Source organism: Sciurus carolinensis, chromosome 10, assembly GCF_902686445.1.
Source record: "Sciurus carolinensis chromosome 10, mSciCar1.2, whole genome shotgun sequence".
NCBI classification, from domain to species: Eukaryota; Metazoa; Chordata; class Mammalia; order Rodentia; family Sciuridae; genus Sciurus; species Sciurus carolinensis.
Genome location: NC_062222.1, coordinates 83,626,813 through 83,643,769, shown reverse-complemented (window position 1 = coordinate 83,643,769; position 16,957 = coordinate 83,626,813). Strand labels below are relative to the sequence as shown.

The 16,957-nt window shown below is 37.5% G+C and overlaps 1 protein-coding gene across 4 annotated transcripts in view; it reads left to right on the top strand.

The window, feature by feature from the left end:
* Positions 1-16,957, top strand: part of Slc4a4 (solute carrier family 4 member 4) — a 424,936-nt gene that overhangs the window by 235,554 nt on the left and 172,425 nt on the right. For all 4 annotated transcript variants that reach the window (XM_047565890.1, XM_047565891.1, XM_047565889.1 and 1 more), the window contains 2 exons: positions 410-570; positions 6,711-6,890. In XM_047565890.1, coding sequence (XP_047421846.1) covers positions 410-570; positions 6,711-6,890 — 341 coding nt within the window. The remainder of the gene's footprint in view (positions 1-409; positions 571-6,710; positions 6,891-16,957) is intronic.

The window sequence follows — 16,957 nt, the reverse complement described above, 5'->3', positions numbered from 1 at the left end:
GCCTTGTGAAGTCACAATAAAATCCTCATGGTGGAGGCTATTTTTATACATTGTAGACTCTATCCACATGGAGAATTTAGAGATGCATATTTTTCTACCTTATTTAAAGTTTAGTTAAAGAATCATTCTTGGGGATTTCATGGTTACACATAGGCAGATACAAAAACAAAGACATTTTGGCTCCTTTTGGTCACTGTTTTTTCCCTCTAACTTTAGGGGAAGAAGTGATCTATGACTCTGGGTATATTCCAGAAGGTAATGCAATTAATGATAGAGTAAGCTATTAAGATGCCACAAAAGGAGACATTTTGAAAGTGTTGGTAAGGGTGGAGATAGAGGGGTTGACACTGATATTTCTAGAGGAAGTTGGAGCAATTTTAATTGCTATTCACTATTCTCATCTTCTTAGGTGGATTAAGTTTGAAGAAAAAGTGGAACAGGGTGGGGAGAGGTGGAGCAAGCCCCATGTGGCCACGCTGTCCCTACACAGCTTATTTGAGCTGAGGACATGTATGGAGAAAGGATCAATCATGCTTGACCGGGAGGCTTCTTCTCTCCCACAGTTGGTGGGTAAGTATATTGTCTTAGGTTCCTATTACTTTTTGCCTTTACAAGTCCATAAGTTTCCATTAATGCAGAGGCCTTCTAGTGCAAGTAGAGTTGAATAGTACATAACACTCTTTTCCTTTTTACATTATGAAATTGTGTGGTTTATTGTAGAAAATTTGAAAGTCAGACAAATATTAAGAAAAAAATAAAATATCTTCTGTAATATCTGTCTCTGGTCATAACCATCATTAACATTTGGAAATATTTTCTTCCAGATTTAATATCCAATCTTCTCTTTTATGCTTTTCATTTTTTACATTATTTTTCATTGTCTTTAGAATTGTGCTGTTCATACATAGATTTGTATTCATTTCCTTCACTTATGGGCACAAGATTAATATTTCGACTAGACCTTCTCACTCACCCATCTTTGGTTATATCAGATCAGAATTCTGCACACCAGATTACTAGATCTTTTTGACCTACACATTGTACTTAGCTTCTGTGCACCTCAGTTTCATCATCTGCAAAATAGTTTTAATCTTTATAAGAAGGGAAATAGTCCGGTTCCTGAGTTGGATGTCTAGCTTTTTAGCTGTGTATAGAGAAAGGTTATGAAGGATAGGGAGCAGGAAGGACCTTTTGGGTTAGTGACTGAGTCAGGTCTCACTGTTGTCGAGTATTTGTATCACCAAGAGCTTCTGAAATTTCTCTGCCTGAAATTCTACCATTTAAAGATTCATTTCTCTGTGCCCAGGGTTTGTCCTCTATAAACATACATACTCTCTGGAGGGTATCATGTATCAATCCCATGAGATCTAAAGTGACATCACAGAAAAGAATGCTGGATTTAAAACTGTGGACTTTAATTAACCTAGCATGGATGACCAAGGGTAAAACAAGTAACTTAACTCTTGTGGAGTCTTGACTTCCTCATCTGTAAAAACAGGATGAAGGGGGACCTTACCCAGTTGTTATGAGAATCAAATAAGACCACTAGGTGTGTTTGTTGCAATTAGTTTACCCAGATCTTTCTACATGTCACCTGGCAGAGGGCTGAGTGAAGACTGAGTCAGGTTAAAGAGGTACTCAGGGACTTCATGAGCAGGAGAAAAGATTCCAGATGGTGTGGTGGACAGAGCTGGAAATAGTTAAAGGGTTTCTTTGCTGTGACTGAAGCTGATCATCAGGGGTGATGAAAGTCAAAGTGGAATTACACATGGGAGTTTTTCCATAAAGTTGTCTTTGGGATCTTCAGCACCAGAAAGAGCTTAAGGAGCTTCTGGTCTTCAGCAGCTAACTGATCCTTTTACATGTAGTAGAAGACAGATTCCCACATTAAATTAGAACCTCTTTAGCCAATGGCCACAAAGAGAGGTTCTGATATTTACTACATTTAAGAAAGGTTAATTGAAGCATTTTATGTTCTTGCATTAATTTTCCATTACCTTTTATTATCAGCTGTGAACCTTTTCTCTAACCTCCATGCATTTCTTTTAAAAATTGTCATTACATGTTAAAATTAGACACCACTGGGTCACTTTGAGGTATCATCCTTCACTAATATGTTTGCTCCATAGTCCCTGGGGCAAGTAGGCAAAGAGCCAGTGCTGTCATTCTGGAGCTAATAATACAGACAAACAGTTCAGAGGCAACCACATGTCATGAGCAAAACAGAGAGAAGTGGGGAAAGGCTGGTGTTGCAGCCATGGGGAGAAAGCTTTCTTGAAAGAGTGTAACTGGCTAAGAACAAATCCTTACAAATCCTTCGAGAGAATGAAAACCTTACAGAGGATAAAACATGAAGAATTAAAAAGCCCTATTTTATCTAATCTTAAATGACAGAAGATGGGACTGTAATTTGAAGAGTTATAGTCATTATTTAGCTATCAAGAAAATTCTTTTCTAGCAGAGGGTGAAGTGGAGTTGTTTGGTCCTGAAGCATGCTATAATTCTCAGTTGAAAATTACGCATAGCTGAGTCTTAGGATGCATCTCCCCTGACACCCCAATTTTATTTCAACAAGTGAGAAGAAAAATAATAGCAAATATGATTATATCAAAAAACAAAGTGTGTGACTGGGGCTGGGGCTCAGTGTTAGAGTACTTGCCTAACACGTGTGAGGCACTGAGTTGGATTCTCAGAACCACATATAAATAAACAAAATAAAGGTCCTTCAACAACTAAAAAGCAAAAACAAAAACAAAACAGTAGTGTGCTTTCCGTCCTTCTTTGCGTCCACCTGCTCCACTTCTCATCAGTCTGCCTCTCAGAGGCAACCCAGCCTGTGTTCAAAGACAGTGCATGTGAGGGGCCTTGGGAGGCTTGGGGGCCGTGACTGTTTAAGCAGGTGTCACTTCTCACACTTACACAAAAAATTCGGCCTACTTCTGATTCTTCTTAGAACCTTTGTGTGCTTTTTTTCATGAAGAACCCCTTCTGCATGCTAATAGAAAAATTTATCTTTTTAAAAAGTATCATAAAGGGTAAAACATCATTTTCGTGGATTATTATAATAGTTTTATTATTAGCACCGTCATCATAATTCTACATTTAAAGAGTGTCATTCATATTTGAAACCAAGTCCATGGGAATTTTCCTCCCCTACTAAGTTAAAAACATTATAAGCCATTTCAGGTATTCTATTATGATAAAAAATGGATCAGGGAAATGTACCTCTATTTTTGGAGCTCATTTTGTATGTAAAGGCATTCCTGAGCTTTGCATGTTGGCAGATGTGTGAGTTCTGTTGCTTCTTGCTTTTCACACCTTTTTATATTTTCAAAATGGCATTATTTCTATTGTTTCTTCTAATTACAAAATTAATATATGATCATTTTAAACTAATACAGAAAAATATAACCCTCAAAAATAAAAATACCCACAAAAATAAAATGGTAGCTAATTTTTCAGAGCTATTTTCTCAGCTTGCTTGCCTTCTTTCTTTCCATCTTTCCATTTACACACACACACACACACACACACACACACACATTTTATTTATTTATTTATTTTGGTATAGGTATTGAACCCAAGGTGCTTTACTACTGAACTGTATCCCCATTTCTTTTTATTTTTTTTATTTTGAGGCAGGGTCTCACAAAGTTATTGAGGCTGGCCTTGAACTTGTGATCCTCTGGCTTCAGCCCTGCAAGTTGCTGGGATTACAGTATGCACCACTTTACCTGCTCTCAGCATTTTTTCTATGCAACTGTTTATGCATATGTAACTTATTTCACCAAGCAGAATCATACTGCATCATTTTAATCTGTCTTAAACTTAAAAACATAATATCAATATTTTTCTGTCATTAAATTTAAGTGTAATTTTAATGTTCACAAAGTATTTAATAATCTATAATTGGATATTTAAATCACCTTCAAGTTTTTACTGCAAAGAAAAGTGAAGATTCTTGTTATATTTTTGTGAACTTAAGATTTTTCCTTAGTATGGATTTCTAATGGTAGAATATTCAAAAGTTTTGAATATATTCAAGGGTTTTGATATATATTTGCCAAATGACCTTCAAGAAAGGTTCACTTGGCACTTCATCATTAATGCATAAAATTTCCTGTTGTACACACCCTTCACATCACTAGGGGTTTGATTTGTCTTTTTAATTTTTATCATTTCAATGGATTAAAAAATACCTCATAATTGGTTTTATTTGCATAACTTTGTTTAAATTGTCTTTCTTAATCTAAAAGTTGAGTATTTATATATTTTTTGGCCCTTTGTATTTCTTTTAAGAAGCTGTTTGTATCTTTGGCCATTTTTCTGTTCCGTCACATCTTGGTTTGCAGAAGCTCTGCATATATTGATTCTTTTTTTGTCTAGAGCTTACTCTTTAAAGAAAAACGTGTGACATAGAGAAAGATCTAAACTGTGAGTCAGAAAAACTGGTTTTATTTGGGGGTTTTGCCTCTAATGAGTCTACATCTGTGGGCCAGTCACTTCTCCAGCCTACTCTTTTCTCATCTGTATAACGAGAGTTTGAACTCTTGCTCAGCTTTCAGCTCTGCTATCATCTGGAGTTGGCACTTTCTCTCCCAATTGGTAGTGTCTGTGGGATTTTGAACACTGAAATCTCAGTGTTGCTGTAAAATGTTACTGCCCCCACTTTCCTTTGAAAGGTTTTGTAGTTTATGCTTAAAAAGAGTCCTATAATGTGGACCATTTTAATGGAAATTTAATGAAGGACATAAGCCACACAGATGTTTTAACCTGTTCTAACTGGTGATTTCCAGGCATTAGTAACAGAGGGTAGTCTATGCATGCAAATGGATTGGTTTGCGATTTTAAAGGAAAGCAAGAATAAAGGAAGGCCCTGCCAGGAATGGTAGATAAGAAACACTTTAATCCACAACCCTGGAATTAGAGTAGGAGTTTGATAACACTCGCAGCAGATATGCTGGGCTGTTTGTTTATTTTTATGGTTCTTCTATGAAATGGACTTTCCACATGGAGCAAGACTTAAAGGGAAAGAAGGGCTGTGTTCTGTAGGCACCTAATTATTTTACTGTAGAACAGAGGGATAATTGTAATTACAGGATCAGTTCTGAGAGTTTTACTGAGTGGGGTTTGTGTAGTTAAAAATACTCAGAGCTAAAGGCCACTCTCAAACCAAAACATTCACAAGAGAAACTCTTCCTTCCTTGCCCAGGCGTCCTACCAAGTGGTCCAGTGTGACATTTATGACATCTGTGTAAGGCATATGATGGAAAATCCTGGATTTAGCCTCTGCTTGACTTCCAAATAATTGATTGTGCATTGTAAATGCCAGTTTCTTGCTATAGACTGTGAGACCAAATCTGAGTACTTGATATAAGGATGGATGTGTGAGAAGTACAGTCATGCCCGAGAAAAGCCCCTTGAACATCTGTAACTTCTCTTTACAGAGGTGGGAATCCGTGGGAGATGCTGTTATCCAACTAGGACCCATCTATTTTCTTGTCAGACTTTTGCAGAAGAATAACTTGTTCTCTTTTTACTTTTGTATATTGAGAAGCTTGCCCAAGAGGGGAATATGGATATGCAACTGTTTATGCATATGCAGCTTGGATGCATCTATGTATCAGAATAAGTAGGCATGGGATCCATTGCTCTGGTTCAGTGCAGGAGACAAAAGCTCTACTTGCATGAATGAAGTAGCTTCCTGCCAATATTATACAGATTTTGTGATTTTCTTTTTTGTCTTCAGTCTCATTCTGGGTAGAAATAAAATGTCCTGTCATGTAGATGTTAAAGTAGAGTGCACCAGTCTACATTTTTGTTATACTATTGACATGCTTACTTATGAGAAAAAGGGTTTCTCATATTCTGTTATAGGAAAGAGATGAGGAGGGAGGAGGGAGAATATACAAATATGTAACAACAAATCCCACCATAATATACAACTATAATGTACCAATAAAAAACATGGGGAGAAAATAGAATTTGTTGTATAGCAGAATGACCTAGGGAGCAATTTTAAGTTTTTCATAGTAAGACTAGGATATTTAAAAGTCTGAGTAGGACTAAGATAATTAAAGTATAACCTGAATAATATTTCATAGAAAATTTTATTCAGGTTATACTCTAACACAACCAGTGGCAATATGTTTGTGAGACTTTAGTTAGATCAAAACAGGAAGAATAAGCCTGCCTTAGAAAAGACTAGGGCATAATTTCAAGGTTTACTCTTTCATTTAATTAATTGGTGTTCAGATGACTTGATATTAAGAAAGTATTATTTTCCTTTCTCTTTTTTTAAAAAAAAGTTTTGTAGTTGCAGATGGAAAGTATGCCTTTATTTTGTTTATTTCTAACATATAGTAGTACATGAAAAATTTCAATCTTTAATTGAAAATTTAAATTACTATCAATTGTGTTATTCATAGAAGTAGAATGTGATTTATGTGAAATCACTAAACTTGGAAGAAAAACAACAAGATAATTTTATCTTTCTAACCATACAGTTATTACTAGAATATTTATAACTCTCTCATTAAAACCAGTATCCCTGTACCTTGTATCTTTAGCCTTTACATAAAGCAGGAAGTTGGAGATTTGGAAAATAATACATTGATGTTAAATTTGAGGGCTACAGCCATAAAGCTGGAGTAAAAAAATCACATTTTGAGACTGAATTTTGTTTTTGTTCTTCTTTGTTTTTGTATCAGAGATGATTGTTGACCATCAGATTGAGACAGGCCTCTTGAAAGCTGACCTTAAGGATAAGGTGACCTATACTTTGCTCCGGAAGCATCGGCATCAAACCAAGAAATCCAACCTCCGGTCTCTGGCTGACATTGGGAAGACAGTCTCCAGTGCAAGTAGGATGTTTACCAACCCTGATAATGGTAATGCAGGGCCACTGGCTGTTGCTTTCTCTTACCTGTCTCACTTTCCTTTCTTCCACATCTGGTTATCTTTTCCTTATCCCTCTCCATATTTCTTCCTTTTCCAAGTTCATATTCCACAGTCATTTCATGATACTTTTTATCCAGTGGGGCAGTTTATAGTCTCGATGGGAAGATTTCACTGCTATTGTAGACTGAAAAGGCCATGGTGCCTCACTTGCTCCATATGTATCTCTTCTGATGGACTGATATGTTTTGATAATAACTCTTAGGATGATCCAACTGTGTATTTCAGATGAATCAGGAAGCTTATATATCTCGACTACTTCAGGGAATATTTTTCAACATGATGGTTCATCAGAATTAGGAGAATATAGTAAGATATGATAAATGCCTTGAAATCTCATATAATGAGGTGTTTGCTTGATGTGTGACAGCATCCATCCTATAAATGATCACTTCATAAAGTAAGACGATAATATTTTTGCTTCTTAAAAAAACAACTTCTTTTCATATGTTCAAATGGTGGGAAAATAAGTATTCAAGATGGGATATTAACCCAATTATAACAATAGGGAAGGCACTATGTCCTATTCATACTTTTTTTTTTTTTTTTCTCTTTTTTTTTTTTTTTTTATTTTTTTTACGTTTACATAGGGTAATGATGTTTATTATATTTTTTCCCCTCCCCCCCACCCCTCCCACCCCTCCCACCCCTCTTTTCCCTCTACACAGTCCTTCTTTCCTTCATTCTTACTGCTCTCCTTAGCCTAACTCTAAACCTAACCCTAAACCTAATGCTAGCCCGTCCCACCCCCCATTATATGTCCTCATCCGCTTATCAGCGAGATCATTCGTCCTTTAGTTTTTTGAGATTGGCTTATCTCACTTAGCATGATATTCTCCAATTTCGACCATTTGCCTACAAATGCCATAATTTTATCATTCTTCATTGCGGAGTAATATTCCATTGTATAAATATGCCACAGTTTCTTTATCCATTCATCAACCGAAGGACATCTAGGTTGGTTCCACAATCTGGCTATGGTGAATTGAGCAGCAATGAACATTGATGTGGCTGTATCTCTGTAGTATGCTGCTTTTAAGTCCTTTGGGTATAGGCCAAGGAGTGGGATAGCTGGGTCAAATGGTGTTTCCATTCCAAGCTTTCTGAGGAATCTCCACACTGCTTTCCAGAGTGGTTGCACTAATTTGCAACCCCACCAGCAATGTATGAGTGTTCCTTTTTCACCACATCCTCGCCAACACCTATTGTTGCTTGTATTCTTGATAATCGCCATTCTAATTGGGGTGAGATGAAATCTTAGGGTAGTTTTGATTTGCATTTCCCTTATTACTAGGGATGTTGAACATTTTTTCATATATCTGGTGATTACTTGTACATCTTCTTCTGTGAAGTGTCTGTTCATTTCCTTAGCCCATTTGTTGATTGGATTATTTGTATTCTTCGTGTAGAGTTTTTTGAGTTCTTTATAGATTCTGGAAATTAGCGCTCTATCTGAGGTATGGTTGGCAAAGATATTCTCCCACTCTGTAGGCTCTCTCTTCACATTTCTGATAGTTTCCTTTGCTGAGAGAAAGCTTTTTAGTTTGAATCTATCCCAGTTGTTTATTCTTGCTTTTATTTCTTGTGCTATGGGAGTCCTGTTAAGGAAATCTGATCCTGAGCCAACAAGTTGAAGATTTGGACCTACTTTTTCTTCTATAAGATGCAGGGTCTCTGGTCTGATTCCGAGGTCTTTGATCCATTTTGAGTTGAGTTTTGTGTAGGGTGAGAGATAGGGGTTTAGTTTCATTCTATTGCATAGAGTTTTCCAGTTTTCCCAGCACCATTTGTTGAAGAGGCTATCTTTTCTCCATTGCATATTGTTGGAACCTTTGTCTAGTATGAGAAAATTGTATTTATTTGGGTTTGTGTCCATGTCCTCTATTCTGTACCATTGATCTACCTGTCTATTTTGGTACCAATACCATGCCGTTTTTGTTACTATTGCTTTGTAGTAGAGTTGAAGATCTGGTATTGCAATACCCCCTGCTTCGCTCTTGCTACTGAGGATTGCTTTAGCTATTCTAGGTTTTTTATTCTTCCAGATGAATTTCATAATTGCTTGCTCTATTTCTGCGAGGTACATCATTGGGATTTTAATTGGAATTGCATTGAATCTGTATAGAACTTTAGGTAGTATAGCCATTTTGACGATATTAATTCTGCCTATCCAGGAACATGGGAGATCTTTCCATCTTCTAAGGTTTTCTTGAATTTCTTTCTTTAGTGTTCTGTAGTTCTCATTGTAGAGGTCTTTCACCTCTTTTGTGAGATTGATTCCCAAGTATTTTATTTTTTTCGATGCTATTGTGAATGGGGTAGTTTTCCTAATTTCTCTTTCTGAAGATTCATCACTTATGTATAAAAATGCATTGGATTTATGAGCATTGATCTTGTAACCTGCTACTTTACTGAATTCACTTATGAGTTCTAAAAGTTTTCTGGTGGAATTTCCAGGTTCCTCTAAATATATAATCATGTCATCAGCGAACAGGGATAGTTTGAGTTCTTCTTTTCCTATTCGTATCCCTTTAATTTCTTTGGTTTGTCTGATTGCTCTGGCTAGAGTCTCAAGGACGATGTTGAATAGAAGCGGTGAAAGAGGGCATCCCTGCCTTGTTCCAGTTTTTAGGGGGAACGCTTTCAGTTTTTCACCATTTAGAATGATATTAGCCATGGGCTTAGCGTAGATGGCCTTTATAATGTTTAGGAATGTTCCCATTACCCCAATTTTTTCTAGTGTTTTGAGCATGAAGGGATGCTGTATTTTATCAAATGCTTTTTCTGCATCTATTGAAATAATCATGTGATTCTTAACTTTAAGTCTGTTGATATGGTGAATGACATTTATTGATTTCCGAATGTTGAACCAACCTTGCATCCCTGGGATAAAACCCACTTGATCGTGGTGCACTATCTTTTTAATATATATTTGTATGCGATTTGCTAAAATTTTGTTGAGAATTTTTGCATCGATGTTCATTAAGGATATTGGTCTGAAATTTTCTTTCCTTGATGTGTCTCTGTCTGGTTTAGGTATCAGGGTGATATTGGCTTCATAGAACGAGTTTGGTAGGGTTCCCTCCTCTTCTATTTCATGGAATAGTTTGAGGAGTATTGGAATGAGCTCTTCTTTAAAGGTTTTATAGAACTCGGCTGAGAACCCATCTGGTCCTGGACTTTTCTTTGTTGGTAGGTTTTTGATGACCTCTTCTATTTCATTGCTTGAAATTGGTTTATTTAAGTTGTGTATGTCCTCCTCGTTCAGTTTAGGTAGTTCATATGTCTCTAGAAATTTGTTGATGTCTTCAAGGTTTTCTGTTTTGTTGGAGTATAGATTTTCGAAATAGCTTCTAATTATGTTTTGTATTTCACTCGTGTCTGTTGTGATGTTTCCTTGTTCATTCCGAATTTTAGTAATTTGAGTTTTCTCCCTCTTTCTCTTTGTTAGTGTGGCTAAGGGTTTATCAATTTTATTTATTTTTTCAAAGAACCAACTATTTATTTTATTAATTTTTCCGATTGTTTCTTTTGTTTCGATTTCGTTGATTTCGGCTCTGATTTTAACTATTTCCTGTCTTCTACTACTTTTGGTATTGGTCTGCTCTTCTTTTTCTAGTGCTTTGAGCTGTAGTGTTAAGTCGTTTATTTGTTGATTTCTACTTCTTTTTTTGAATGCACCCCATGAAATAAATCTTCCTCTAAGTACTGCTTTCATAGTGTCCCAGAGATTTTGATATGATGTGTCTTTGTTCTCGTTTACTTCTAAGAATTTTTTTATTTCCCTCCTGATGTCTTCTGTTATCCATTCATCATATAATAGTGTATTATTTAGTCTCCAGGTATTGGAGAAGTTTCTGTTTTTTATTCTGTCATTTATTTCTAATTTCAATCCATTATGATCTGATAGAGTACAAGGTAGTATCTCTATCTTCTTGTATTTACTAACAGTAGCTTTGTGGCATAAAATATGGTCTATTTTAGAGAAGGATCCATGTGCTGCTGAGAAGAAAGTGTATTCATTCTTTGTTGGATGGTATATTCTATATATGTCCGTTAAGTCTAAATTGCTGATTGTGTTGTTGAGATCTATAGTTTCTTTATTCAATTTTTGTTTGGACGATCTATCCAGTGGTGAGAGAGGTGTGTTAAAATCACCTAGTATTATTGTGTTGTGGTCTATTTGATTTCTGGAATTGAGAAGGATTTGTTTGACGTACGTGGGTGAGCCAATGTTCGGGGCATAGATATTTATGATTGTTATGTCTTGCTGATTTATGCTTCCCTTAAGCAGCATGTAATGTCCTTCTTTATCCCTTCTGACTAGTTTTGGTTTGAAGTCCACATTATCTGAGATGAGGATGGATACTCCAGCTTTTTTGCTGTGTCCGTGTGCATGGTATGTTTTTCCCCATCCTTTCACCTTTAGTCTATGGGTGTCTCTTTCTATGAGATGAGTCTCTTGCAGGCAGCATATTGTTGGATTTTTCTTTTTAATCCAATCTGCCAGTCTGTGTCTTTTGATTGATGAATTCAGGCCATTAACATTCAGGGTTATTATTGTGATATGATTTGTATTCCCAGTCAATTGACTCATATTTGTTTTTGACATGATTTGGTTTCTCCTTTATTTGGCTATTCCTTTAGGCTAGCGCCTCCTGTTGCTGATTTGCATCGTTGTTTTTCATCTCTTCCTCATGGAATATTTTGCTGAGAATGTTCTGTAATGCTGGCTTTCTTTTTGTAAATTCCTTTAGCTTTTGTTTATTATGGAAGGATCTTATTTCATCGTCAAATTTGAAGGTAAGTTTTGCTGGGTATAAGATTCTTGGTTGGCATCCATTTTCTTTCAGGGCTTGGTATATGTTGTTCCAGGCCCTTCTAGCTTTTAGGGTCTGGATTGAAAAATCTGCTGATATTCTTATTGGTTTCCCTCTGAATGTAATTTGATTCTTTTCTCTCGCGGCCTTTAAAATTCTGTCTTTATTTTGTATGTTAGGTATTTTCATAATAATGTGCCTTGGTGTGGGTCTGTTGTAATTTTGTATGTTTGGAGTTCTATAAGCCTCTTGTACTTGGTTCTCCATTTCGTTCTTCAGATTTGGGAAATTTTCTGTTATTATTTCATTGAATAGATTGTTCATTCCTTTGGTTTGTTTCTCTAAGCCTTCCTCAATCCCAATAATTCTCAAATTTGGCCTTTTCATGATATCCCATAGTTCTTGGAGATTCTGTTCATGATTTCTTACCATCTTCTCTGTTTGTTCCACTTTGTTTTCAAGGTTAAATATTTTGTCTTCAATGTCTGAGGTTCTGTCTTCCAGGTGTTCTATCCTATTGGTTATGCTTTCTATGGAGTTTTTAACTTGGTTTATTGTTTCCTTCATTTCAAGGATTTCAGTTTGGTTTTTCTTCAGTATCTCTAACTCTTTATTGAAATGATCTCTTGCTTCCCGTATTTGGTCTTTTAACTGTTGATTGGTGCGATCATTTAATGCCTGCATTTGCTCTTTCATCTCCTCCTTCAATGCATGCATTTGCTCTTTCATCTCCTCATTAGCTTCCCTGATCGTTTTAATTACGTACATTCTGAACTCCCTTTCTGTCATTTCTTCTGCTCTGCTGTCATTGGGTTTTATTGATGTAGTATCTAGGTTTGTTTGGGACATTTTCTTCCCTTGTTTTCTCATAATGGTCAGTTGTCAATGGGACCTTGAGATATTGCAGTTTTCCACTATTGGCTTATAGTGTCCCACTAGATTTCCAGTGTATCACCTCCCAGCCTTCAGTAGCCTGATGTCTTGGAGGAATCTGATAAAGCAGCTCATTCGAAGAATACTGCCCCTAGCCCCCTACTGGTTCCACGTTTTGGAACTGGCTCTGTGCGGAAATGCTCTCACTGTGGGCCTGCACCGTGCAGCTGGCCGTGTGGGAAGAGCCCACTGCCGGAGTGTGGAAGACTACCTTGGGAAGACTCAAGCTGCCCTGCCCGGCTCTGCTAAGCCACCTCTATCTGGGCCTGCCACCCGGGCTGAGCTTTACCCAGTGGGCAGACTCACCCGTGGCTCCACTTCAGTCCGAGTCTCTCAATGCCTCCCCTTCTTAACTCCTGGGTTCTGGAGCGACCGGGGGTGCAGTCTCCCTCTAGGCCGCCATCTTGGATCGCCCCGTGAAGAGAGCCCGCGGCCGGAGTGGGCAGAGCCGCCTGAAGAGGTCTCCAGCTGCCCTGACCTTATCCCTGAGACTGACTGCAGATCGAGCCTCTCCGCTGGTTCTTTGCAGGAGTACACTGCACTGCAGCAGCTCCGGGACTCGGAGCGTGCTCTGTTCAGACAGGCTCTCACTAGCGGGCCAGTTCCGTTCCGAGAACCTGGAGAAGCTGGCTGTGTGGGCGGGGCCGGAGTGCGCAGGACTGCCTGTGGATGACTCTAGCTGCCCTGCCCGGCTCCGATAAGCCACCTCTATCTGGGCCTGCCACCCGGGCCGAGCTTTACCCAGTGGGCAGACTCACCCGTGGCTCCACTTCAGTCCGAGTCTCTCAATGCCTCCCCTTCTTAACTCCTGGGTTCTGGAGCGACCGGGGGTGCAGTCTCCCTCTAGGCCGCCATCTTGGATCGCCCCTATTCATACTTTATTGCATCTATCAGAGTTTCCTGATAAAAGTGCTGTCTTCTGGATTATTCTCTTTGTTTTAAATAAATTTCATGATTGGGTGCAGCCTGGGAAAGGAGAATTTAATTTCCATGAAGCATGGGAAATGAAGGTGTGGTAGGGGAGTTGCTAAACATTGGGTTGTTAGAACTAGGTCTGTCCTCCAATTCTGCCTGTCTTGTTTAGTGTTAAGAGAAATGAGCAGACATGGGAGGCTCTATTTCATTGTGTTCAGCTGTACTTTCAGAATAACACAGAACATGTTGTCATGGAAAAGGTGAATTGAAAGCATTGTGTAGACCAAATTTCAGCTTAGCCACTCTGTTTCCAGAAGTGGGGTTTTCTAACTTAGTGTTACTATAAATGGTTGGAAGAGAGCTTACTACCAATGAACTTTCTCAGTTATGTTTCTTAAGAGAAACCGGTTGCAAACAAATAATTAGAATAGAAATGCTCTTTATAAAAAAATTTCACAGCAACTGGGGAGGTTGAGGCAGGAGGATCACTAATTCAAAGCCAGCCTCAGCAACTTAGCAAGGCCCTAAGCAACTCAGTGAGACCCTGTCTCAAAAGAAAATATAAAATAGGGCTGGGGATGTGGCTCAGTGGTTAGGTGCCTCTGGGTTCAATCCCTCATACAAAACACACAGACACACACCCACAAACAAAAAAAAAACAATCACAAAAGGTAATGTAATCTGGGACATTCCTATTATGATTTAATGGTTCTACTATTACCTGGAATATTGCTGCTGACAGGAAATGTTTTAGTTTTTGTGGGTCTCTACTTTATTTACTTATTTTTTTTTAAGTGGTTTCTGAAGAAAAAGATTTTGTTAATGACTGGAAAGGTTACAGGGTGAACATTTTTAATAGCTAATATTAAAAATATTTCATTTTAAACAACCCATATATTTGAAATTATGGAAATTAAAGTTGAAGTCCCTTTTGTATATCATATGTAATAATCTTCTTTCTCATATAAAATGAAATTTCAACAATTGGAGATCATTTTTTTTTTTTAATCATGGAGTTGGTGGTAGTATAAAGAGTTAGGAAAAGTGCACTGTTTTCAAATGTTGTCATCTGCAAAGAGAAGAGGAATGATGAGTGCAATTAGGATACTTCCTACCACTGTGGTGAGCTTCATTTTCATGGAACTGCAGGCAGAATAGAAATTACAAACAGATGAGTCTTGGAGACCGGTATCTTGTGGTAGCTTGAAATCGGCCCTGATACTAACTTTGACCTTCCAGAGTATTTGGATGTGGAATATAGCTAGTGAGTTGAGATGGCTCCTCATTTTATCAGTAGATCTCTGTACTTCAGAGGAAAGCTGAAATTGCCTTTGTCATTCACCTTTTCACTTGTGAAATGTTATATATGCTGGGCAGAAAGCAATAGGGAGCACAGGCAGTTCTTTTCTGGCTCTTCAGCTGATCAGCTTACACCCTGAAGCATGGGATACGATTAGGTCTTTTAAAAAAACATGTTATTATTGGCCTTTGTGTTACCCAACACCTTTTAAAATATCACAGGCAAGATTTGGCTTTGAAAGATCCTATAGCAATGAATTTCATGTGCCTCCAAGGTACATTATTATAAATTATCAGATGGCAAACTTTTGGCTTTCTAAAGATGCTTGCAAGTTTACACAGTTGCCTTTATATCTTAGAGTTTAATCACTTAATGTCTTTAACAACTATAAAATATTCTTAGAAAAACTTCTAAAATAAAGAATTATATAACTTGCTGCTATTTTAATAAGCCAGAACCTTATGTCTATTGTAGTTGGAGCTATATTCTAATATCCTCATGTAAAGTCTAGATAAACTGAAGTCACCTTGGTCTTCTATAATAGGTTGGAAAATAGACCCAGTGATAGAGCCAGCTTTAGTGATGCTAGCAACAGTGTGATAAATAGCTGAAATTTATGGAGCTACTTCAGAGTTGGGAATTTTTTCATTTCCCACTGGTGTGTTGGAGCCAGCTCTTATCTACTTACAAGAGCCAATTGTTATCAGGAATTTTGCAAACTGGTTAAATACAGCTTCGATTAAAAATTAAATTATGTAAACATGTAATTAAATAACTATATTAAAAACTTAGGTAATAAATATTCAAAGTTACCACTTCCAACTTATTTCACGACATTTTATTGTAATCTGTGCTCTTGAGGTAGTTTCCATCTATTATTGTGTCTGTACAGTGGAAATTCTATAAAATGGTCTGCTACTGTGTATCACTTCCCAGCTCTCCATGGTCTGGGAGAATAGAAGTCTTTTGAGAAGTGACATTAGTCATCCGACCAGACCTAGATTGTGAATTTCCTTTTTCCCCATTCCAATTTAATAACCTCATTTTTTAGTAGTGAAAAGTTGTTTCTTCTTTCTAATGAAAAATTGGAAAGGTAATTTAGTACTTAGTTTTGATGTCTATAAAACAGATAATGAAGAATTAAATGATATATGTAAATGTTTAGAATATTAACAAGACATAATAATCACTCAACAAACGTTGTTCTGTTATACACAATATACTTAAGCACAATTAAGAAAGATTTTGTGAGTAGGAATGGATTCTGGAGTGATACCCGATTTGTAGCTCATTCCTGGGAAGAAACTCATGGATATAGTCCTGACTTATTTCCTCTGCCTGTTGGTAAGTGATACCAACACCCATTTATTAGCAAAGAAGAAAGGAAGTCCTCTTGCAGAATGGTCCGTCTCCTTCATTGGTTTTACTCTTGGCTCAATGGCTCTTGTGGACTCTAAACCACACTGCGAATCCAGGGGCCCCATTAAATAGATGAGAAGTTGGAGAAAATGCCAGCTCCAAGCAGGCAGTGACTCCTAGGGCTCACACTGCTTTCCCCTTGCTGCTCCTGGTTAGGGCCTCTTGTATATCTATAGGGGCCCATGCCTGCTCCTGATTGGACCCCTCTGAGTTTTATCTTCAGTTTACCACCCCAACTTTTTTTCTGTCAAGTTTGAGAAATGTGTTCCCCTTGCTCCTATCAGTCATTACCCCCACTCTTTCAAGGTTACCTACCAGGCAGGATGCTTCTTCTTAATTCTTTCCCACATGTTTGCTTCGACATAGGCCCAGCATACTTTAGGTATTTTAAAAAAGGTTCTCTATTGCTGTTGCCTACAGTAACAGTGGTTAACAATGCAGAACAAATAATGGAAAGAAATCACGGTTTGATGTTGTTGTTGTTAATAGTAATACTAGGCTTTACAGAAATGAAAGTAGGATTAGTTAGGTTCTTGTTGCTTTGGATCTGATTTGAGGTTAGGCCTATTCGAACCATTTGGTTTGAATACTAGATCAACTGCCTTGACATTGG